This window comes from Arvicanthis niloticus, chromosome 24 (genome assembly GCF_011762505.2).
Source record: "Arvicanthis niloticus isolate mArvNil1 chromosome 24, mArvNil1.pat.X, whole genome shotgun sequence".
Classification (NCBI taxonomy): domain Eukaryota; kingdom Metazoa; phylum Chordata; class Mammalia; order Rodentia; family Muridae; genus Arvicanthis; species Arvicanthis niloticus.
In genome coordinates this window covers 28,532,558-28,557,744 of record NC_133432.1, presented here as the reverse complement: position 1 = coordinate 28,557,744, position 25,187 = coordinate 28,532,558, and the positions used below count along the sequence as shown (strand labels likewise).

Here is a 25,187-nt window from a genome sequence, read left to right as displayed (position 1 = left end):
TGAAGACAGATGCCTTTCTTTTGCCTTTACTTTTGAGAGTTATTTCTGCCAATCATGAGACTCTAGATTAACAGGATTTTTTCCTTCTTACACTTCAAATATTTTACTCATTTACACTGCTTCCAATGAGAAAGATAATATCATCTTTGTCTTTTTCTTCCTACTCCATAAGAGATCAGAGACACAAACACAAGTTAAAAGTATAAAATTCTTAGATGGAAACACAAGTGTAAATTCATAGTTTTGTGTCAAACAATGGTCACTTAAATGTAGCACCAAATTCGCAAACACCAAAAGAAAAATAAGTAATTAGATTTTATCAAAATGTAAAGTTTTTGTACATCAAAAAAATATTGCCAACTCCCTGCAGGCTGGCCTTCCTAGTCATCAAAACTCTTTTTCATGCATGAATCCAGTGACTTCCAACAACCAGCCTCACAAGACACACCAATGGGTGCAACAGTGATGTAGATGCTACAGGAATAACCAGCTGCTTTCTGATTAGATTCAGGATCCACTCCACAGGAGGAAATCCGTGCCTGGTACTACAAATCTGGCCAAGAACCCATCCGTGGAGTTCAAAGGCCCTAAAGAAAAGTTACTATTAGTTTAATAAATTGACATATTATCGAATTGTTTTCTAAATGCTTCTCCATACTCATAGATTAAGTCAGTTTTCAACACTGACCACAGAAATTTCTTTTTACAGTGGACAGTGGCCGATATACAGACTTACAATTTGTGAATGCAGAAACAGGTGTCTATAGAATATTCAGACCCAAATGAGACATTTCTATCACACCCTTTCCCCTAAAGCTCAAGGGAACATCAGAGAAGATAGGGAAATGGGAAAGAAAATTTTAAAGGGCCAGTGCTCTGGGAGATCTGCTATGAAACAACGTCTTCTGAACACAGTAGGGAGTTGCACTCATAAACTCACAGAAGCAGTGGTTGCCTGCACAAGCTCAAGACACTCAGCATTACAGCATGAATGAGTGAGGGACTACCCACAGCTGAGGAACTGGTGGCAGTTGATCAATGCTGGGGGAGGAAGACTCCATCTTCTTCAGAGGTAAGGCATCAAGTAGGTTGACCACGTTCTGGTTGATGGCTTCACGCCAATGCACATTTGAGTAATACTAACTTTTGTTCTCAGTGGGTTATAAAGAAAAGAAGAGAACAAGAAGTTAAGATAGGGACATGACAGGAGATCCAAGAGCAATTATACAGGGATGTGGAGATAGACATGATCAAAATACACTGTATACATGTAGGAAATTATCAAAGAATAAATAATTTTAAAGAAATGCTACTCAAGAAAAAAATGAAGATGATCCATGGAATAGAAGAGAATGTTTTGAAATGAGTCACTCGATAAGTATCTAACAATAATAACATATAAAGAGTTTTTACAACTCAAAGAAATAAATAATCTAATTTTAATTGGCAAAAAATTGGTATTTTTTACAAAGATACACAAGTGATTAATAAACATATTGTATGATTCCATTTCTATAAAATTCCAGAGTGGGATAGATAACCCATTAGAACAGAAAGTAGGCTGGTGTTTGCTTATGTTTAGTAGAGAGACAGGAGAGATAAGTTAGAAGTGACAGCTAATTGATGCAGGAGGTTTGGTTTTGGTGTGTGTGTGTGTGTGAGTGTGTGTGTGTGTGTGTGTGTGTGTGTGTGCATGTGTGCACTCTCTGTGGCATGTATGTGGACAATTTGTGGGAGTTTGTTTTTTCCCTTCTCCATGTGGGTTCTGGAGATCAGTCTCAGACCACGAGGCTTGATGGCAAACACCTTTACCCACTGCACCATCTCCCCGGCCACCTCGTTGGATTTACTGAAGAAGATCAAGTCCCAGAGTTTTCTGCAGACAAGCCAGACAACTTTACAACTCTGCAAAGTAGAAATCAAGCATAAGCTGAAGACTTCACCAAATGAAAGGGCAGGCAGTACACATGGTTTACTACAAGGAGTCATGCAACTGATAGGGTTAGGTGTAGGAAAATGGTTTGGGGGATAGTAATCAAAATACATCTGCCTCAGCCATGCATGGAGGCTTGTGCTTTTAATCTTAGAACCTGGGAGCCAGTGGCAGGTGGTTCTCCGTGAGTTCAAAGCCAGCCTGATCTACATAGCAAGTTCCAGGCCAGCCAGGGCTGCCTGTTTCATATACATATATGAATGCCTTCTCCACCATGAGAGACTGTACCCTCAAACTGTGAACCAAAGTAAACATTTCATCCCTTTAAAAAAAAATACATCTGGGATCTGGAGAGACGTCCGAGTGGTTAAGAGTATATACTACTCTTGCAAAGAAACCAAAGTTTGCTTCCCAGTTCCCACATTGGACAGCTACCTGTAATTCCAGCTCCAAGAGATCTACTGCCCGCTCTGGCCTCCACAAGCACCTGAATTCTCTCTCTCTCTCTCTCTCTCTCTCTCTCTCTCTCTCTCTCTCTCTCTCTCTCACACACACACACACACACACACACACACACACACACACAATTTAAAGTAAAAAGTAAATTATTTTTAGAATGTATCTGCTTGGAAACTGGTTGTCTACACTTTGTAACATGGGGAGCTGTACACCCCAAAGGATGAGGGGCCTACCCTGGGTGGGGACTGCCAACACAGAGACATCAGAAGCAGGGACAGATGACTGTCACTAAGGTACTCACCTGCTCCTTAAAATGGCTCTTTTGTCTCCACCACTGACAAGTCGTCGGTTGTGTCCTTGCGTCTTACAGAGCTCTCTGAGGTTGGCAAGTTCTTTAAGAAGGGAAGTTTGTGCTTGTACATCCTCCAAAACCTCCCTAAACCCAAAAGCACAAGCTCCAAGAAAATAAATACGAGACAGGCCCCGCTGATCCCAAACATGGTATTGAGAAAGATGGTCTTCTCAGAAGGGTGAGACTGGAAACAGGTTGTGCTGCCAATGCAAGGATCCTCACGACATGTAAAAGTGCTGGGCATCTTGAAGCCATACAGATGGTACTGAACTCCTAGAGCTGCTCCCTCAAGGATCAGCCGCACCCCAAGGTGTGCCACATAGGCCCAGAGAAGCTTGAGGCTTTTAGCCCCTGAGATATCCTTGCTATGGTCCCCTGTGCAAATCCGTGCCTCTTGCTCCTTGTTCTCCTTTCCTGGTACCTCCCAGTAACCAATTACATGATACAGAGTGAAAGCCACATAAATGGCACTGGGAATGGCCATCAGGATGACTTGGAAGGCCCAGAAGCGCAACGGAGAAAGAGGGCGGAAGACATCATAGCAAATGGTCTTGCAGCCTGGCTGCCCTAAATGACATATGAATTCGTTCTCATCATCGCCGAAAACCCCAGGACCACTGGAAACCAGGATCAGGAGACGGAATCCCATGAGCACGGGAAGAAGGAAGCGCCCCACGGGGGTGGAGTGCTGGCTCTCCTGAGCCAATAGCTGTCTCAGGAACCTGCTGCACATCCTGCCACCAAGCAGAGAACAGTTATCAGTGCAGATGTCTCACTCCCTTTTACAGGAGGCTTCAGTCTGTCGAGTTCACTACTAACCCACGGATCTGCAAAGCAAGCCTTTTTGCTCCTCTCCAAAGTTGGTCAAACACCGTTTAGCCATCTTTACTTGCCTACGATGTAATAACTGAGCTGAGGACACAAAAGGTTTAGTTAGCGCACAATTGTGTAGGTTTGAACTCAAAATGGCACAGCACAGATTTGGTGAAGGTCACTCATTGAATGAACATACCATGTCTTGGATAGCAATGAGAAGATTGGAGCAAAAAGCCACAACCCAAGGAGACAGGAAGATGGACAGATCCCACAAGCTCTTTCAAGAGCACATTTTTGTAAATGAAGGGTTGGCTCAATCAGCAAAGTGCCACGCAAGCATAAAGCCTGTTTAATCCTCAAAACCGTGTAAAAATGCTGTCTGGTGGTGCACGGTTGAAACCCCACTTCAGAGGAGGCAGGGACAGGAAGATCCTAGCCAATTGGAGAGCCTCCAACCAACATAAAATCCTGTCTCAAACACAAGGCGGATGACTCCCAGAGAATGACACATGACATTGAACTTCAGTCTATATTACTTACAGAGAAAAAGAGGGAGAGAAGGAGGGAAGAAGGGAAGGAGGGAGGGAGGGAAGGAGAGGAAGAGAGAGAGAACTAAAGACCTCCCATAAGGCTCCACCTCTTACGTTTATTTTAATGCATATGTGGGTGTGTCTTTCTCTGTGTATGCTCTGTGTGTGTGTGTGTGTGTGTGTGTGTGTGTGTGTGTGTGTGTGTTGGAGTTACAAGTGGTTGTGAATCACCGGACATGGACAGTGGGAACCAAACTCAGGTCCTCTAGAAGAGCAGCAAGCACTCAACCACAACACCATCTCTCTAGCCCCATGTGAAAGCTCTTTTGGGTCCACAACACATTCTAATAACACTACCCTAAAGGTCAAGTCTTTATGTATAGACACCTGTGAGGACACTCAGCCAAACCATAATTAATACCAAGTCTCTGACTCTCCTTATTTACCAGTTAAAGAAATGTAAGTGAATAATACGAATTTACGTAGGTGTTCTAGTTTAATTTCTGATGCTGAAAAAAAAAAACTTAAGGAAGAAAAGATTTATTCCAGCTTACAATTCCAGGATATAGTCCATCATAGCAGGAAAGTGAAGGTGACAGGAACTTAAAACATTTGGTCACATTACATCCACACTCAAGAGCAGAGAGAAAGGAAAATGTGGTGGTTTGAATATTCTTGGCCCCTAAGGAGTGGTACTGTTAGGAGGTGTGGCCTTGTTGGAGGAAGTATGTCCCTGTGGGAGTGGGCTTTGAAGCTCTACCCAGCGTAGAACAGTCAGCTTCTGGCTGCCTTCTGATCAAGATGCCAGAACTCTCAGTCTTTTTTCCAGTATCATGTCTGCCTGGATGATGCTATGCCTCCTGCCATGATGACAATGGACTGAACCTCTGAAACTGTAATCCAACCTAAATTAAATGTCCCTTATAAGAGTTGTCTTGGTCATGATGTCTCTTCACAACAAAGGAAATCCTCACTAAAACAGAAGGAAAGTGTGCTTAGTGATCGGCTTGTCTTCTCTATACTTGTACAGTCCAGAAACCCAGAGAATGGTGCCACCCACTTTCAAGCCAAGTCTTCCCAAATCAATTAAAGCAACGAGGACAAACTGCCTCCCACACACAGAGACATGCTCACAGGCCAACCTGATCTAGACAATCCCTCATTGAGACTCCCTTACCAAGTGACTCTAGTTTGTGTCAAATTAACAATTAAAGTCATCACCACAGGGGACTGGAAAGATGGCTCAATGGTTAAGAGTACTTGTTGCTCTTGTAGAGGACCTGGGTCAATTCCCAGCACCCACAATGGTGAGTCTCAACCATCTGTAAATCCAGTTCTAGCAGATCCAATGACCTCTTCTGGCCTCCGTGGTGGCATGCCTGAGGTGCACATACCCACATGCATGCGAGTTTGGACTCACACTCATAAAATAAAATAAATCTTTAAAAGATAAAACTAAAACTATCACAACATGTATAAATTGGTGACTTAGAAAGCAATTTGAATTTCAGTGCTTACTCTACTCCAATGTTCTTTATACCTTACCAGCTTAGGAACAAAAATTTGGCATAATTAAATGCCATAGGGTTCGGGGACAAACTAAGATGAGGGTAGAAATTCAAATTTCTAATCTCTGCTCTTTGAGTGTTTATCTCCCTCATGATGAGGAGTAACCACTTTCAAGGACAAATTTCAGAAATTTCCCAGTTGTCTGGCCATAATACCAAGCATGCTATCTTTATCTCTACCCTAATAGGTACCTTCTTCCATGCCTAGCAGTGGCTCCCAACCATGGCTTTTTATCTGAAAACTTTACACATCTCCTTTCCTCACTCCCAAATGATCGTGTGCTGTGATCTAACTGTTGGTGTCTTCCCCAAGGTCAGTGGCTGGGTCCTGGTGATGAGTTGGGGATGTGGCTCAGGCTCGGTAGTACAGAACTTAACTAAAATTCCCCAGTGAGAAGCTGCAGATGGGTACCTGCCCAGCATGCAAGAGGTCCTAGATTCAGCCCATAACTAAGAAGGAAAGATGAAAGAAAGAAGGAAAGAAAGAAAGAAAGAAAGAAAGAAAGAAAGAAAGAAAGAAAGAAAAGAAAGAAAGCGCCGGGCGGTGGTGGCGCATGCCTTTAATCCAACCACTAGCTCACTGAAACAACCAGAAAATGGATGGAACAGGAAATTATCATACTAAACAAAGTAACCAGGACCCAAAAAGACATATACTGTATGTTGTCCTTCAAAGCCAGGTCCCAGATTTTAATTTTTACATGTATGTACATATGTGTGATCATTAAAGTAGAAATGGGACTATATTTAGAAACCAGACAGCACAGGGGAGAGAGGTTTTAAGAGATAAGGAAAGAGAGGTGGACAGAATAGCTGTGATGCACGAGAAGAATGGAGGCTGAAGAGAGAAGAAAGGAACTAACCTAGAAGAAAGGGCATGAGAGAGGATGGGGAGAGAAAAAACAAATGAAAGTATGCATGAAAATGCTGTAATGTAATGCATTGCTCTGTAAGTTTATTTTCAAAACACAAATAGACAGAGACTGTAGCTCAGTTGGTAGAATGCTTGCCTCACATGCTCAAGTCCCTGGGTTTGATCCACAGCACGGCATAAACCAGGTGTGGTGATACACACCTGTAATTCTAGCACTAGGGAGGTGGGGGCAGGAGGATCAGAAGTTCAGGGTCATTTTCAGACAATGAGTTTAGGGCTGGGCAGGCCTATATGAGACTGTGCCTCGATAAACAGATGAATGAATAAATAGATAAATGATAGAAGATAGATGATAGATAGATAGATGATAGATAGATAGATAGATAGATAGATAGATAGATAGATAGATAATAGATAGGTGATAGATAAATAGATGATAAATAGACAGATGATAGAAAGATAGATGATAGATAATAGATGATAGATAGATAGATAGATAGATGATTGGTAGATTGATAGATAATAGGTGATAGATAAATAGATGATACATAGATAGATGATTGATAATAAAGAGATAATTAGAGAGCTAGATAGGTGATAGACAGATAAATAGATAGATGATAGATAGATAGATAGATAGATAGATAGATAGATAGATAGATGATAGGTAAGTAGGTAGATGATAGGTAGATAGATAGATGATAGGTAGGTAGGTAGATAAAGTATAAATGTAGCAACAAACACATTCAAAATTAAGAAAGGAAATCCCAGAGTTGAGCAGATTTTCAAGCACCTAAACAGATTATTTGAAATACCATCATAATTTTAATGAGAATTTTTCAAAGCATCTCACATACTTTTGAGGGGGGGGGGAAGCATGTCAGGATTTTATCAGTGACTGAATCCATCGCAGAAAGTTAAGGAGAGGCAGAGAAAAGAACCCATGAAGAAGGAGGAACTTGGCAGTGCAGATCTAAACACATTGCTCCCACCTTCCTCTGCCTGGCCCGGAAAGCATTCTAGATGTTTCTCTTCAAAGCCTGGCCATGAAAAGGTAAAATGAGCAGCAGCAGAGACACAGGATCCTGGACCATATCCCTGACTTGTAGATCTTACATCAAAGTCAAAGCTATCTCTACGTAATCATGAATGTGTCCACCCACAGACACCCCTTCAAAGTTCAGGATAATCTCAGCCAGAGCCACTCCCCTCTGCCCATGAATTTACCTGCACTTGCCCGGCAGCTCCAAGCAGAAGCATCAACCACAGAAGAAAGAAGCCAAAAGGAATCCTCACACTGGAGCCTGCGGGGTCTGGGACCTTGCGATGGCCCTGCCTCCTGCAGCCACCCACCCTTTCGCCTTCTCCTTTTCATTCCTGGCAGGCTCGCTGCAAAAGAATTCCAATTGAAGGACCAAAGGACCCTGCCCTCCAGGCACGATCTCTGGAGAGTGACTCTGGCGTCCAGGTCACGGGATGTATTCTCTAAGTGAATGGAGGCTTTGAGAACATTTGAAAGGAAATGAAGGTTTATTCTGTACATTCTATTGGTTAATTGTCTTGGGATGATTGAGCTCACTGAGAAGCTGGCTCTGGAAGTAGGGCTGTCCTCTCCCATTTTCAGACCCAAGTATGTTTGTCTCAGAGGATCCTCTAAGGATCCCTTGTCTAGTGATGGGTTAGTTGCCTCCCAGACTCTGACACAGAGGAAAAGGAACAGCAAACCTCCAAAGAATAAAAACATTGTATCCTTGAAAACAGCTAGAAGGAAAACGAGCTGTGAGAAAGCAGAGCAGAAGCTGCCGCTGTGTGTCCTGCGTTGTGTGTCCCATAATACAAAACTACCTGGAGGAGAAGAGGGGCTGAGAGTGCAGCCATGGGCGCTCATCGGACAGAAAGCTCAGTGGAGAACTCCAGCTGACTGCTCCGGCTTCTCAGGATCTCGGGAGCCCCCAATTCGATGAGGCCGCCTCTGTCTATTATTTATTATCTACTGTTCCTCTTTTAATTTTTCCTTTGGAAATGGTATTTTAATTGCATTTTGCCCTTCTTTTTCCTCCCTCCCAAATGTCGCATGTACCTCTCCGTGATCTCCTTCAAACTCATGGCCCGTTTTTTAATGCAATTGTTATTGCATGCTTGTGTGTACATATATATTGTTAAATGTAACTGTTGAGACCATATAAAGCTATTTGTATGTATGTTTTCAGGGTTGACTATTTGGCATCAAACAACCATTTGGAGCACTCTTCCCTGGGGAGGACCACGTCTCCCACTCCCAGCTTTACCAAGTTGCCTGTTATTCGTTTACTTACAAGTTGCTTATTATTTGTTTACTTAAAAGGTTCACTGGAGGGAACACCGGCTCTGCCCAGGAATTTCTCTGTGGGGAAACTCCATCTGACTGTCTCTCTCTAGTCATTTCCTGCTGGATGTTCATAAGCCCCAATATGGTGATGTTCATCTCCGTTAACCTGTCACTTTTTATTTATTCCTTTATCTTGACTTGTGCTTAATAAACTCACTCATTCAGAACTAAAAGTATAACAAACTATGTGCTTAGTAAATTCACTCATTCAAAACAAAGTATCCCCCAGGAATAAGTTTATTCACATAAGAGTGTGCCTATGTATTGGAAGGAATATTCCTCAGAGTGTGAACAGGTGGGTCTCTGATCCTTGTGCCTCCCTGCCTTAGGGCTCTTTCCTTCTGTTGGGTTGCCTTGTCCAGCGTCAATGTGATGGCTTTGCTCTATCTCATTATGTTTTTATTTTATCATGTTCGGTTGATATATCTTAGAACCCCATTCTTTTTATTAGAAAAAAAAGAGAGACAGAAAGGAAGTAGACCCAGAAGGAAAGGGAGGAGAGGGGAGGGGAGGACAGGAGAGGGAAGAGGAGGGCAGGGAAGGAGAGGAGGATCTGGGAGATAGAGAGAAGGAAAACTATAATCAGGATATAGCATGCATGTGTGCATGTATTGTGCATGTGTGTGTGTGTGTGTGTGTGTGTGTGTGAGAGAGAGAGAGAGAGAGAGAGAGAGATTTGCTTCAAGCCCTCGGGTAGTCCTAATCCCAGATTTCATGGTGACTTCACAATAGTCTCTTGGTTGGAAGAATAGAGTAACTCTTAAAGCATCATGAGAATGTACTCCATGCCCACCCCTACCCTGGCAGCATAGAAAGCTGAACCGCTCTCCACCAGCCCCAGTGAGAGTTGAGACACTCAGCCCACTCCGGTCCCTTCCTCCACCACTCCAGCCAGGCTCCCCTCCATAAATTCAGCTAAGAACCAGAAGGCGAAGCTGGACATGCAGGGAGCCTCGTTCCTGAACTTCCTTTGTAGGAAAGAGAATGAACATATCTGATTTTATGCCATTGAAATGTCTGGTTGGGTATTAGTATTCTAAGGCAATTCTTATCCAACATACCCATATAAACTACAAATATTGTGGGGGTGTATTATGTACATGCTTATGTGTGTATAGATGCATATATGTGTGCATGCGTGTGTTTGAGTGTAGAAGTAAGAGGTCAACTTTAGCAGTCATTCCTCAGAAGGTCGAATGTTTTCTGAGACAGGGCTGTAATTTACCCAGTAGGCTCGCTGGATCTAGAAATCTCTGCATCCCCAGTACTGAGATTATGAACACACCCACCACGCTCAAGGTTATTTTTTGACATTTATTTATTTTAGCCATTTGTGGTGGCGCATGCCTTTAATTCCAGCACTCAGGAGACAGCAACAGGTGTATCTCTGAGTCCAAGGCCAACCTAGTCTACCGAGCCACCCAACTTTATTCTCTCTCTCTCTCTCTCTCTCTCTCTCTCTCTCTCTCTCTCTCTCTCTCTCTCTCCCCCAAACACACACACACACACACACAGAAAAAAAAAAAAACATGGAAATTGTGTGTTGGTCAGTTGCATCTGAGTATGAGGTCTATCCTGAAGATGGTTAATATATTCAGTGAGACTCCATTAAAGGAAACTAATTTTTCCTTTGCCATTATCTGTTGTTGATAGATTCGTAGTTAGGGGTGGAAGCCCATGTTCACTTTCCCATCATGGAGCTGGGACCCCATCTGACTTAAACTTGTACAGACTCCATGGCCAGTTTTTGTTTGTTTTCTTGCTTTTGTTGTGTCTGTTTGTCCGTTTGTTTGTTTGATTTTTTGTTTTTATTTGTTTGTTCATTTTGTTTTTTATGAGAGTTCTGGAGATCAAGGCCTTAGCACTCACACTTGCAAGGCAATCGTTCTACTGATGAAGCCACCGCCCCAGCCCCCTTTTTTGTTTTGTTTGTTTGTTGTTTGTTTGTCCTCCTGTAGTTTGGTTTGGCTTCACATTCACAGAACTGATCCTCCTGCCTCTGCCTCCCAAGTACTGGGATTACAGGCATGAGCCACCATGCCTGGCTCACAAATATCTTTGAGTCACAAACATTTTCCTAAGTCTGATGAGACTGTATTATCCCATACACGCAAAATAAATAAATGTATAGTCAATTTTATTGCAAATTGGTCTGACCCTTTGATGAACACTTGAGACATATTAATCATAAGCTTTAACTATGCTCATCGTCACTAGGGCAGCCATTCTGAGGAAGATACCCTGAGAAGTAATGTGATTGCGCTACATTCTCTCAAAGGTGCACACGTACATGTGCACATGTGTGAATGAGCACCAGGTCTGTTAGCTGATGCTGACATCACGTCAGTTATGAGCACGTGTGTGAATGAGCTAACTCTGATATCATGTCAGTTATGAGCACATGTGTGAATGAGCACCAGGTGTGTTAGCTAACACATCATGTCAGTTATGAGCACATGTGTGAATGAGTACCAGGTGTGTTAGCTAACACATCATGTCTGCTATGTGCACATGTATGAATGAGCTAACACTGACATCAGTTATATCTTCCATCGCTCACCCTTCTTTTTGAATGCCCACAGACTGAGAAGGATAGATTGTAGTCTGATTTTGTTGCTGTGTCCCTATTTATTTCTCCATCTCCTACAGGACTGGGTTGTTTCTCTGTGATAAATAATGTTAGTGAGTCTGGTGTACCTAAGTCTTGATGACTGTAAATTGCACATGGTGGAAGGAGAGAAGTGATTGCTGAATGTTGCTCTCTGAGCTCCACGTTCATGCCAGTGCACCTATGCACATGTGCACGAGCACACATACGTGAATGAATGAATGAATGAATGAGAAGAAAGCTTAAGTCAAGTGTGTTCTTGCACATAATCCCAGAATTTGGATAGTCGAGGCAGGAAACGGTAAAAAACAGAAGGAGAAGGAGGAAGGAGGGGGAGAAGAAGGAAGGATAGGAGAAGAGGGGAAGGGAGGGGGGAAAAGGGAAGGGAAGAGGAAATATGAGGAGGGAAGGGGAAAGAAATTACAAGGAAGGGAAGGAGTTCGAGGAGCAGGCTGTAAGATGTATTTACTAGATACCATTCTAGTCAGTCACAAATGTGACCTCATTTGACCCTCATTCCAAGCCTAGAAAGTGATCGTTGGGTTATAGAAAATTCAAATACAAAGAAGTTTTAAAAATTACCTGAAGATGTCATTAAAACAGTCAATGGAAGAAGTAAAATGGAAACAAAGAAAGATTCAGGAATCATGTTTTCCCCATTTGCTAAGCCACTTCTTTGGAAGAGTCCACTGGATCAAGTACATCTACATCTCTGCTCATGGTAAGTTAGCACTTGGAAACCAAGAGCTGTGACCCCACTATTTGGGGTTACACAGATGGTTCAGCCAGAGAGTTTCAATGTCTGCACTGGGGGGCAGTGGGGAGGTGCCCACTAAGATGCCCAATAAGAATGTTTTTCAGTGATGCATGAATTTCTCCTGATTCTTCAATAGCTCTATTTATAAATGTCCATGGTCCAGGTCAGTGTGGGTATCAGACGAGGAGGCTACATACAGTTGGCACTGAGGGCTGGAGGGAGGGACATTCCGCCTATTTATTTCTAAGCTGCTGTCGAGATATTAAAACATCAAGACAAACTTCTCTTTCATAGCAACTTTCTTAGGCTTGGTGCCAGGAAGCACTCACTGCACTGCTTTATGCCACCAACAATGTCCTCCCTGTCCCTTCTCGTCCCACCAGATGAGACCAGCCTCCTCCCACAGCCAGATGTTAGTGATGTATGCCAGGATCTGAGTCGCTGGGTACTCAGGGAGCAGCATCACCCAAAGGTAGGGAGTGGAAAGAAATGCAACAGTCTAGAACAGAAGCCTGTGGGTCATGACCTTTTCACAGGGGTAGGGGTGCAAAAGGGGCATCTCAGACCGTCAAAAAACACAGATAGTTACATTACAATTCATAAAAATAGCAAAAATACAATTATGAAGTAGCAATGAAAAGAATTTTATGCTTGGAATTTCACCACAACATGACAAACTGTATTAAAGAGTAGCAAAAAATAGGGAGGTTGAAAACCACTGGCCTAGAATCCGCACAACTCCCCCTGACCCCCGAAAATTACCACAGCCAAACATTAGATGGGGCTTAGGGAGTCTTGTGGAAGATGTGGAAGAAGTATTGAGGGACACAGAGGTGATAGGAACTCCACAGGAAGACCAACAGAGTCAACTAACCTGGACCCTTAAGAGCTCCAGAGACTGAACCACCAACCAAAGAGCAAACATGGGCTGGACTTAGCCCCCCCCACACACACACACACACATATGTAACAGATGTACAGCTTGGACTTCATGTGGGTTCCCCAACAAGTAGAGCAGGAGCTGTCCCTAACTCTGTTGCCTGACTGTGGATCTCATTCCCCTAATTGGGCTGCCTTGTCTGGCTTCAGTGGGAAAGGGTGTGCCTAGTCCTGCAGTGATTTGATGTGCCAAGGTGGGTTGGTACCCAGGAGGACCTCCCCATTCTCAAAAGAGAAGGGGAGGGAACTGGGAGGAGAGAGGAGCTGCAATTGAGATGTAAAGTGAATAAATAAATTGATTAATTAATGGAAAATGGCAGGAGGGATCTTCTCTGCTTCCCTTTCTTCTTCAAGCTGGGAGTAAGTTTTCACTCAGGGAGAGTGATTGACACATGGAGAGAAAAGTGTAGAGCGTCAGTCAGCTATAGTCAAGTGGCAGAACAAACACAAATGTCTACATACAGAACAATGCCCCATACATACATACAATTGTCCCAGGCTTAGCCCTGGAAAAGACTCCCGTGAGACCCCATCCTATCCTCACACAGAAATCTGGAAAGTCTTAAATGAAGCAAAATAGCCCAAAGTAAAAGACAAACATGCTGTGTTCTTTCTTACATGCTATCCCATGTGTGTATGCCTATGTGGATGTGAGTGTTGGTATAGGTCATGAAACTAGAAAAGAGACCACAAGGGTAGAAAAGGAGGTTTGGGGAAGAGAAGAAGGAGGTGAGAGAATTTGGTGACAAGAAGGTGCAAAGGGAACTCCAGAGCACGGGAGGAGCCGAAGGGTGGACAGAAAGACTGGGGGATCAACAGAAGCAAGTTCTGTGATTAAACACCGTAGCCAACTATGTTGCTATATATGCTTACTTCAGACAGTTAAGGAGGAAAGGACCTTGAAGACTTCATTGGTAAAGTGCTTGCCATGAGAGCATGAGGGCCTGAGTTCAGATCCCACCGCACCTACATAAAAAGCTAAGCATGGCAGTGCAAGTCTACAGTCCCAAAACTGAAGAGGAAAATACAGGAGAATCCCTGGGGGCTCGCTCACCAGTCAGACTAGCCATGAGACAGAACACTGCGGTCAGTGAGAGACCTAGACTTTAAAAATTAGATGAAAAGGGATAGGTGTCTGTGAGGGAAAAAACTGATGGCCCGCACGCGAGCACATGTGGGCATGAGTTCTCTGTTGCATTGAGTTGTAGTTCCCACGTGTCCTCTGCCCAGGGTGAGCACCTCAGGGATTCGGTCCTCCGTAGAGAAGCAGAAGCGCTTGTGGAAAGTTCCACTGGTCCCCTTCCACGCAGCACAGGGAGGGCACTGGGCTATGAGAAGCCACCAGAGCACCCCCGGGCAGGGAGCGAACTCAGTCTGGAGTTCCACGGGTGGGCAGGTCTCTCAAGTGGGGGATCCCCGGGCCAGGAGGCGGCCCAGGACCAACTGGCATCTATTCAGGGATGCCCGGCAGAATGGAGATGAGAAGACGAGGAGTGTACTAGTGGGTGACTGGCCCGCAGCTGAAACGAGGGAGAGAGAGGGAGGCCCTGATGGTGCCCCGCAGGAAGCGCTCGTTTGTTATACTCACTTGGCTGAAAGGCTGCTTGTTTAAAGATGCCCCCCATGGCAGAAAACACAGAGAAGCTTTCCACAACGGCAGGCCCCAATGACATAAGGGTTCCTAGAGCTTTATTGACATGGAGGATGATAGATGGTCTGGATGCACCTCTCCTTAGGTCAGGGTGGACCTGACTTAAATAGGAAGGAAGAGGGAAGGAGGGTCACTTAATTAGCTACGCCCTCTGGCCTTTAGGTATCTCATTAATATGAAAATCTCTTGAGGCTGAGGCCTGTAATCACACCCTCTACCTGTGTTAGGTGACACCTCTTTGGGAGGGGCTGCATTGCCCTATGAGTGACTGCAAGGCGCAGGTCAATGGAGATCTTGGCCGCATGTCAGGAGCCTGGGTTCTAGGGGCGTGGCCGAACACCTGCCATTGTCCCATCAGGGTCGGTTTCGAGGCCTGTGCCCAGCCAAGAACCAAGCTATCCTTTGATGGCCCCACAGGTGTCAACCTCTGGCCAGCACACACAAACACAGAGAGAGAGAGAGAGAGAGAGAGAGAGAGAGAGAGAGAGAGAGAGAGAGAGAGAGGTACACAGAGATACATACACACACAGAGACACAGAGAGAGAGAGAGAGATGTGTACACAGAGATACATACACACACAGAGAGACACAGAGAGAGAGAGAGACAGACAGACAGACAGACAGACAGCAGACATGCATATATAGAGATACATACACCCATACAGAGAAAGACACATACACACACATAGACACACACAGACACACAGAAACATATCCACACACAGAGAGACATACACACAGAGATACATCCACACAGAGAGAGACAGAGACACAGAAAGAGAGAAAGAGAGAGACACACACAAAGAGACATACACACAGAGAGACATACACAGAGAGGGAGAGAGAGGGAGAGGGAGAGAGAGAGAGAGAGAGAGAGAGAGAGAGAGAGAGAGAGAGAGAGAGATACACACACCAAATAAGTATGTAGTGTCAGGGTGGGGGGGCTCAAAGGGCAAAAGTGTTCATTGTGTGAGCATGAGGACTCGTGTTTGAATCCCCAACTAGGTGTAGGCCAGGCAGTAGTGCACTTGACAGGCAGAGGCAAGCAGATCTCTGTGAATTTAAGGCCAGCCTGATCTACAGAGGTGAATTCCAGGACAGCCAGGAGTACATGAAAAAAAAAAAAAAAAAAAAAAAAAACTAGGTGTGGTTGTACATTCTTATAGCCTCAACAGTCTTGGGGGTGAGTGGAGGAAAGAGATTCAGGCTTTCTGGCTGCCAACCTGGCTTGAAGTTCAGTAAGAAACCCTGTTTCTAGGAAATGTGTTCACATGCACAGGCATTAGCATCTACACACATGTGCACTTACGCAATACACACACACACACACACACACACACACACACACACACACTCCTTCTATTTCCCCAGCGTGCACAACCATACCCAATTTTATACAGTACAGGTGTGCAGGGAGATGGTACCCAGGCCCAAGCACAGTACATCCCCAGCTCCAGCAGTTTTATAAATGTTTGAGGAAAAAGCTGTATTTTTTAAGCCTGCCTCCCAGTTTGGCTATAAAGTGCGCTGCAGTGGCTAGAGCTGAGGAGAACTGGGCTAGACAGTGGAGGAAGAATGACAAGATGCTCCTCTCCCACCTCAGTTCTAACCAAACCCCTTGGAGGCTAAAAGGTGGGCTTTAGGGTGGATTCCACAAGGATACTGACGGATGGTTCCTCTAATAAAACTACATCAGAGATGCAAGAGGAATCCAGGGTCCTGGCTCTCCTTTTCCCACACTGAGTAGAGTCTAGCATGGAAGCCTTGAGACCCATGACCAAAAACCTTTATGACACGTTTTTGGATAGGCAAACTGACAAGGAGGATCCAAGAGAGCCTGGTGGTGCCGGCCTGTAACCCAGCAGCTCGGGAAGCTGAGGCAGGGGGATCAGTACAAGCTGGAGACTAGCCCGAACTACATAAAACAAAGAGGAGAAAGAGAAAGGGAGAAAAAGAAGCAAGAAGAAGGGAGTGTGAGCAGACTGAGGGGGGAGGAAGAATTGGAAGAGGAGGAGGAGGAAGGAGAAAAGAGGTTACAGGTGTAACTCGGTGGTAGTGGGCACTTACCTTGCTTGTATGAGGCCTTTGGTTCCATCAGAGTGGCCAGACATGGAAAGGTTCTGCACTAGTCTATGGTTATTTTCTGAAATGTAAAATCAGGAAGCAGAAATCCTGGCAAAAGTAAGGCCCTGAACCACCCTACTTTCTCAAGAAGGCTTTTGCCCAAGGTAGCCCAGGTGCACCCTGATAACATCAGTTGAGGTGAACTGCACCACAACCAATATTCTTTTTTTATTATTTTTTATTGGATATTTTATTTACATTTCAGATGCCATCCCCTTTCCCCATTTCCCCTCCCTAGAAAACCCCTATCCTATGCCCCCTTTTCCTTTTTGCTTTTATACAATTTTTTTAATGTCAACCAAAGGCTTTATAAGTTTGGTAATGCTCAATATCAATCAGAAGTGTAACCTAATACCCAATCTAGATGTATCAACTATCGTTGACTGGCGGAGACATGTGAATATCCGCCTCCATGTCTGGCCCCCCTCTCTCTTTCTCTCTCATCACCTAGCTCCTCCTCTCCTTCTCCTTCTCCTCTCCTTACTCCTCCTCTCTGTACTCCTCCCACCTTAGCTCCTCCTACATATCACCCTTCCTGTTTAAATAAAACTTTTTTCTCAAAATACAGTTAGAGCATAACTATACCAATTTATGTCAGTAAGGTGCAAGAAAGACCTAATACCCAGTCCATCATTTCGTTGACTTAGTTCTGAACCTGGCTTTTTTTTTTCTTGGCTTTAGAATGAATGTCAGCTGAAAACCATCCTCTCAAATCTTTTCTCTCAAAGTAAATAGCAAGGATTGGCTATGAGACTATAAGTTTCAACCCCATCAGAAATCCAGAATGACTGATACAACCAATATTCTTGATCAGGCCTTGGGAGTTGTACTGGTCCCACCCAGGATCTGTCGCCACCTAGCGACCACTTGTAGCTGTTACAGAAGAATTGGGGTTTGTGCAAATCCAATTCTCCAGAAAAATGACTGGATGAAGGACAGGGCCTGACATTCATGTGTGAGTCTGTGTATGCAATGTGTGTGTGTGTGTGTGTGTGTGTGTGTGTGTGTGTGTGTGTGTGTGTGTGTGTGTAGGTGTACTCACCCCATGCAGGCATTTATAGAAGCCAGAGGTCAGCTTCAGAACTTCTTCCTCAATCACTTCTCCACCTTATTGTTTTGGTTTTGTCAACAGGGTGTCACTAAGTAGCCTTGGCTGGCCTATCACTTGCTATGTAAAGTGGGCTTTTGTTTTTAGGCCAGGGTCTGTCACAGGAGCTAACCAGCTAACCTGGCTGCCTGGAAAGCCCCCAACAGCCCCTAGCCACCCATCTCCATTCCTGGGGTGGCACTCACTCAGCCCCTACTGCTGGATTACAGGTGTGCCCAGCCACATCCAACTTTTATATGGGTGCTGGGAGTGCAAACTCAGGTTCCCAAGTACTTCACCCACTGAGCAACCACTCCAGGCCCTGCATTCTTGAGGTGTTCAGCAAGAACATGAAGCGTGCATGAGACCCACGGCAAATTGCCTTCCCCTCAGACTTTCACTTTTGTGCTGGGTGGATCCATTATCTAAATGAGGGGAGGAAGGCCTTGGCAAATCAGTTGTTCCCATTGATTGAAGCAGAGTTGCATCAGAATGTAACTAACCTTGAACTTTAATGTCTCCTTTCTTTGATCCACAGTTAAATTCCGGAGGAGGCACCCTCACCAACACCAACTTCCAACTCTGTGCCATGGACCAGGTGTGGCAGAAGACTTCCGAGGTTAGATTTACAGACAAGATCTCAGTGTGCCCTCCAAGGAACAGGGTGATATGTGCTATCCTGCTGACCCTGGAAGCTTTGGGTGGCCCATCAGGTGGTAGAACCAGAGTCTAGGCAGTGTGATTTGTTCTGTCTCTGAAGCACTTTGGCCAAGGCTGGGAGGTAGAAAAGATGAATTCCTCCAGCCCAGCCACAGAGTGGATGGGTTTGTGGGCACAGAAAGATGCATTAAAGCACAAACTGTCACCTAGGGAGTCGGTTCAGTCAGTAAAGTGCTTGCTGTGCACATAATGGGGCCCAAATTGGATTTTTTTTTTTAATGTTAAAAATAAAAACAATTTTTAAAAGCCAAGCAAGACAGCACATATCTGTAATCCCAGGGCTGGGGAGGCAAAGACAGAAAGATGCTTGGCTTGGTGGCCAACCAGTCAAGACAAACCTGTGAGCTTCAGGTTCAGTGAGAGATCCTGCCTCTATATAAAGTGGGCAGCCACTGAGGCAGACACAAGACATCAACATCTGGTCACTATATATAATATATATATATATATATATATATATATATATATATATATATATATATATATAAAACAAAGAGAGAAAGAGAAAGGGAGACAGAGACAGACAGAGAGACAGAACCTGCAGTCCTCAGTGCTGACAGTGTAACCCAGACACCCTCCTGAAATAAACAGCTATGCAGACTAGCTAGTGCAAACAAACATGGAAGAAACAACACTTGCAACATCAAAAGTCAATAGAAGAAAAAAAAAGTGTTGTGGCGCTTGTGGTATCTACTGGTGAAGAAGAAACACCAGCCACTTGTCTTCAGTCCAGCCCTGGATTCCAAAAGAAATCCTGACTTCTGTGTAAAGGGAAGCTAAGGCAGATAGCATCAAAGTCTGTCTGATTGGTAACAGGGCATGGATATGTGAAAGGAAAATTTCTCCAAGGAAAAAGAATTGGCTGTGGTTTCTTATTTATACAGTCCTTAGTTCTCCCTTTTCTCTAAGGAAGTGGAGAGGGCTGCCCCCGAAGTAGTTGTTAGGGCATGGGGGAGATGGCTTAGTAGATAAGGTGCTCACTGCACAATTGCAAGGTCCTGGCTTCACATTCCCAGAATCCACAGAAAGCCAGATGCAGTAATAAAGTCTCACTTCACTATTTCCCCTTTCACTGCCCTACCTTGAGATGGTCTCCCCTTGGGATAGAAAGAGGAGTCTTTCTTTCTGTAGTTATTTCTGTGTGCGTGTGTGTGGTGTGTGCACGTGCCTCAACATACTCTCGTCAGAAGACACTTCGTGGGGTTCAGTTCGCTCCTGCCACCCTTTGAGGGGATTGAATTCCAGTCATCAGGCTTGGTAGCCTTTCCAACTAAACCCTCTCACCTGCCCACAGTTGGGGGATTCTTAGAGGTTGTCCTTACCTACAATTCAGTTGTTATACTGAGTTACTTACAGAGAGATTGGAGTCAGACAGGAGATGCCTCAGAAGCTCCCACAGAGGCCAGCTAGCCTGGTACATATACTGGCTAACAAGACAGACTACTTCAAACAAGGTAGAAACCAAGAACCAACACTCAAGATTGTCCTCACACACACACATGTGAGCACGTGCACACCACCCACTCACCCACATGAAAGCATGAGAGGGAGGGTGATGGAGAAAGAGAGAGAGGTGGGAGTGGGGGGCAGATTTTAAATGTTTGGATTAAAAGAACATGTTTGGAAACACTAAATCAGATAAGAAGGCTTAAGGCTAAGTGTGAGCTAGCTGAACTAACTAGAAAAAGGGAGGGACAGGGCTCTAGAAAAAAAAAATCACAACCCCTGTTGCAGGCTCCTGAAGGCTCCCTTAGGGAGTAACCCATGAGAGAAGCATGCTTGGCCTTTCCCTTAGTAAACTTGTGTGTGTGTGTGTGTTCATACCTTATACATATTCTTGTTTGTTTTGGGTTTGGTTGGTTAGTTGTTTTTTTTTTCTCTGTGTAGCCCTGGCTTCCCTGGAACTTGTTTTGTAGACCAAGCCAGCCTTGACCTCAAAGCGTGCCTCTGGCTCCTGGGTGCTGGGATTAAAGGTGTGAGCCACCACCACCCAGCCCTTTTACATATTCTTGTGTCTAATATAACTCAGAATAACAACTGAATTGTAGGTAAGGACAATCTCTAAGAATCCCCCAACTGTGGGCAAGTAAGAGGGTTCAGTTGGAGAGGCTAAGCCTGATGACCTGATGACCGGAATTCAATCCCCCAAACAGTGGCAGGAGAGAGCTGATTACCAACCTGCCAGAGCCTGCTTGGCACCAGTTCTCTCTGGAAAGCAGAGATGGGGGTTGGGAAGCATTGGAAATTTTGGGAAGCAAAACTGAGTTTCCCAAGAGGCAAAATATTGCTTAACTTTTGTAGTATTTTCTTAACTCTTGGCTATTCTAGGGCCAGAAACCACTGGCTTTTGGTGATTAACACCTGCTGTTAAGGGGGAGGGGGGACTACTCTGGCACTTTGTTCTTTTCTTGAAGGTCCCCAAGTGACAGAGTTTATTAACTCCTTGTGAGCCAGAAAAAAAGTCATGAAAAAAAAAAAAAAACCACTTTAAAAAGAGGCTTGAATCTTTATTGCTAAGAGAAAGAAAAAAGGGGGAGTCTTTCCTCTTGATTTTTTTTTTTGTTTTTTTATACTTTCTCAGGATAAATGATCGCATGGTATTCCAAGCATCTTTTTTCCAAAGGTTCATAGCAGGTTTAAAACATAAATTCAAATCATAAATTGAATAAGGAGTTACAGCAAAAATATGTCTACATGTGTTTCCATTTAGATTGGTACCTAACTGAACACTCGTTATCTTCTAACTCTGTAAGTTCATTAAAAGTTTAAAGCAATAATTATGTTACAATTCAACTCGGTTTTGTCAAAAGGCAAATCATCTGCCTTGTGTCTCATTTTGAAGTTTTGTATAGCTAAATCCTGCCAATATTTTGTCCTTGCACCTACAATGAACTGTTCATTTCCAATTTATGGCCTTTAGTTAACAGATAATGGTTTCACAACCGACCTAGAAGAAATGTTTTTCCCTGATCATAATTTGTTCCAAGACCACTTCTTTTTCCTGGTGCAATTAGATGACACATGAAGGTTTACAGAACTCTAATTGCAGCTTTCATATAGAGGGCTCAAAATTATTTGTATAAATTTAGGAATTCTATAGAGTCATTATTAGGAATTATGAAATCATCAATTTGTCTACATAGCATTTCTACAAGATAGTAGATCTTTGTAGATCTGCAGAAAATCTGCCCAATACGGTGTGCTAATGCACAGGAATTACTAGACTATGTAATAATGATAGGAAAGACATAACAATAGCAAGAATAAATCTTGAGATCTCTGAAGGCTCTACAGTTCAGAGTTTACCCATTGCAGCCATGCAAAAATAATGGGTCATCTCCAGAAAATCACTTGTTAGTTTTTACCTCTCCTAGATGGCTTCTGACACCCACACACTTATACACAGAAATAACTATAGAAAGAAAGAGTCTCCCTCCTATTCCAAGAGGAGACCACCTCAAGGCTGGACAAGGAAGGGGAAGCAGCAGAGTGAGACTTTTGGTTTCACATACCGAGGGTAGCCTTAGCTACTGCATCTTGACTGAGGACCCTTCATTCTGGAGGTGCACTCTTCACTCTGGGAGTGTACTCTGTTTTACCATACACGCCTTCTAAAAATAACCTGTGAAGGATCAGAGAGATAGCTCTCTGATACAGGTACCTGTGCTGCCATACCTAAGGACCCACCTGGTAGAAGGAAAAAAAGAGAATCAACTCCTGCACACACACACACACATGTGCACACACACACACATGTGCACACACACACATGTGGACACACACACATGTGGACACACACACAGACACACACACACAAACACACACACACATACACAGCCTTAATGAAACATATTACTGAAAGGACATTTGTCTTTACTGTCGTGCAGGATCAGAAACATTTTATGTGATGCAGACTCCAAAGAGGATCAGCAAAAATCTCACAAACACAAAACTATAAAGTGTGGGGCTATGGGCATGAGTCAGTGAGCCCCATCCTGGTTAATAACTCTGAGATTCCCATTCTTTCAACACTGTAAACACAGTGCTGTATTTAGTTCATCAAACGCTCTGAGTAAAAAGACATTCCAAAGTCTGAAAGTCAAATTAGCTTCATCTGAGAAATGTTCACATTGATTCTTTAAATAACGCAGAGTTGAGGACCTGAAAAATGGCGTAGGGAATAAAGGGGCTTGCTACCAAGCCTGGTGACCAAAGTTCAGTACCTGAGAACTACATGATTAAAGGGGAGAACTGAGCCTGAACGTTGTTCTCTGGCTCTACTTACAAACACACATACGCACATATACACCATACAAATATATGTAATAAAAAAAATTAAATGTATTTCAGCAGAGTGTGGTAGTATATTCCTTTAATCCCAACAGTAGGGAGGCAGAGGTTTTGAGGCCAGTCTGGTCAACACAGAGAGTTCCAGTCTGACCAGGGCTACAAAGTTAGACCAAATCTCTAAAAGAAAAAAGAAAAAAAAAATCAGTCAGATGGCTCAGCAGATAGAGGCCTTTGCTGCAAACCTGAGAACCTTAGTTTGATATCCAGGACACACATAGTAGAAGGAAAGAACTGACTCCTGCAAACTGTCTTCTGATACAGTGGGATGTAGACACACACACACACAGAGAGAGAGAGAGAGAGAGACAGAGACAGAGAGACAGAGAGACAGAGAGACAGAGAGAGACAGAGAGAGAGAGACAGACAGACAGAGAGACAGAGACAGACAGAGACAGACGCAGACAGACACAGACAGAGACAGACAGACACAGACAGAGAGACAGAGAGAGAGGAGAGAGAGGAGGATGACAGATTGTACATAGAGATAGATGATAGATAAATAGATAGATAGATAGATAGATAGATAGATAGATAGATAGATAGATTCGTACATACATATATGATAGATAGATAAATAGATAGATTCATACATATATATATACATACATATAGAGAAAGAGATAATAGCTATAAATAGACAGGAAGATATTATAGGTAGATTATATATATATATATATATATGTATATATATATATATGTATATACATATATATATTTATACATAGATTAAACATGGTATTAATTATTTATTGGTATGACAAAATACTTGACAAATGCAACTTGAGGAAAGAAAGGTTTATTTTGACTCAAAGTTCAAGGACACACTCCATGGTGGTAAAGAAGGAACGGTGGCAAGAATGTGAAGCAGTTGGCCACATTGCACCGGCGGTCAGGAAGCAGAGAAAGACAGACTGGCATTCAGCTCACTTTCTCCCTTCTCCTCTAGTCAGAGACCAGAGCCCCAGAGGATGGTACCATTGACATCCAGGGTGGGGCTTCACATCTCAATTGACCTGGTCTAGAAAATCCTTTAGAGAGATAACAGAGGCCTATCTCTGTGATTCTAGACATTGTCAAGCTGACAGTCATATTAACCTTAATATCATCCAAAGGATTCGAGGAATCCTCGTGCTCAATGAAACAAACCTGCTACCAAGAGAAAACCTGAATAAACTCCCTGGTTTGACTGCTCACACAGTGGCAATACACTACTAGTTTTCTGTAGATGACCCTTTAACTGAAGCCACCAGAGGATGTCTCCTTCTTGTCCTCCAGGGGGAAGTGGCTCTTCTCTATGTCCCACAGTCTTCCCGTTATCTAGAGTAAAGTGGCTAACTGCTTTCTTCCCTAAAGCTCTTAGTCTGGGTGGTCTTTGCCAACCGGAGCCTCCGCTGTCTATGGCTTTCTAGCTCTCATAACAAAGCTAGTGGGAGAATACGCTGTTCAACCATGTGAGTCCCAAAATTAGTGATCTTTACAGTCAGCTAAGAGGTTGGGAAGTGGCTCAGTTGGCAAATCACTCGCCTAGCATTCGTGAAGCCCTAGGTTCCAGCCCCAGCACAGCATAAACCAAGCGTGGTGGCACATGCCTGTAATCCCAGGTACTGGGAAGTAGAAGGATCATTATCAGCTACACAGGAAGTTGAAGGCCAGCCTAGGACACGTAAGATCCTGTCTCACTTAGTCTATCAATGAAGTCTACTAAAAGCAAGGGAAGCTGGAGGGTTCACTTAGGTTTCCCCTTGATTTCCCAAGATGTAGTAGTCTACCAGGCCTGTGCTTTGACATGTTCAAAACTTTTCTAGAAGGAAGAACTCATTTCTTATAACATGGTCTTACAACACCTAAGTCTCCCTGCTGACACCAGGGTAGGAAGGTCACAGTGTAACACACCTTTCAGACATCTACCACTTACTATACATACCTCCACCCCACTGATGGACTTTCATCTGAGGGACACACGTGATCCTTAGACTTGGCTTTCTCTGCTCTCAGTTAGCAGCTCCTGCACATGAAACCCGGTGACCAAACCTCTGCCCAGCCGGTTTATG

The 25,187-nt window shown here is 43.8% G+C and overlaps 1 protein-coding gene across 6 annotated transcripts; it reads right to left on the bottom strand.

Moving 5' to 3' along the window:
* On the bottom strand, nucleotides 1-25,174 carry Gjc3 (gap junction protein gamma 3). 6 transcript variants are annotated; one of them, XM_076923420.1, is made up of 5 exons: nucleotides 18,022-18,489; nucleotides 16,923-16,998; nucleotides 3,564-3,656; nucleotides 2,694-3,478; nucleotides 1-1,905 (listed from the first exon to the last, which is right to left on the bottom strand). In XM_076923420.1, the coding sequence occupies exon 4, from the start codon at nucleotides 3,475-3,477 to the stop codon at nucleotides 2,701-2,703; it is 777 nt and encodes a 258-aa protein (XP_076779535.1). In that variant the 5' UTR covers nucleotide 3,478; nucleotides 3,564-3,656; nucleotides 16,923-16,998; nucleotides 18,022-18,489; the 3' UTR covers nucleotides 1-1,905; nucleotides 2,694-2,700. The 6 variants fall into 6 exon arrangements, with proteins under 6 accessions (XP_076779535.1, XP_076779533.1, XP_076779537.1 ...); XM_076923418.1 differs by lacking the exon at nucleotides 3,564-3,656 and having other exon boundaries at nucleotides 18,022-18,488; XM_076923422.1 differs by lacking the exons at nucleotides 3,564-3,656; nucleotides 18,022-18,489 and adding an exon at nucleotides 14,793-14,956.
* Nucleotides 25,175-25,187: the final 13 nt, after the last annotated feature.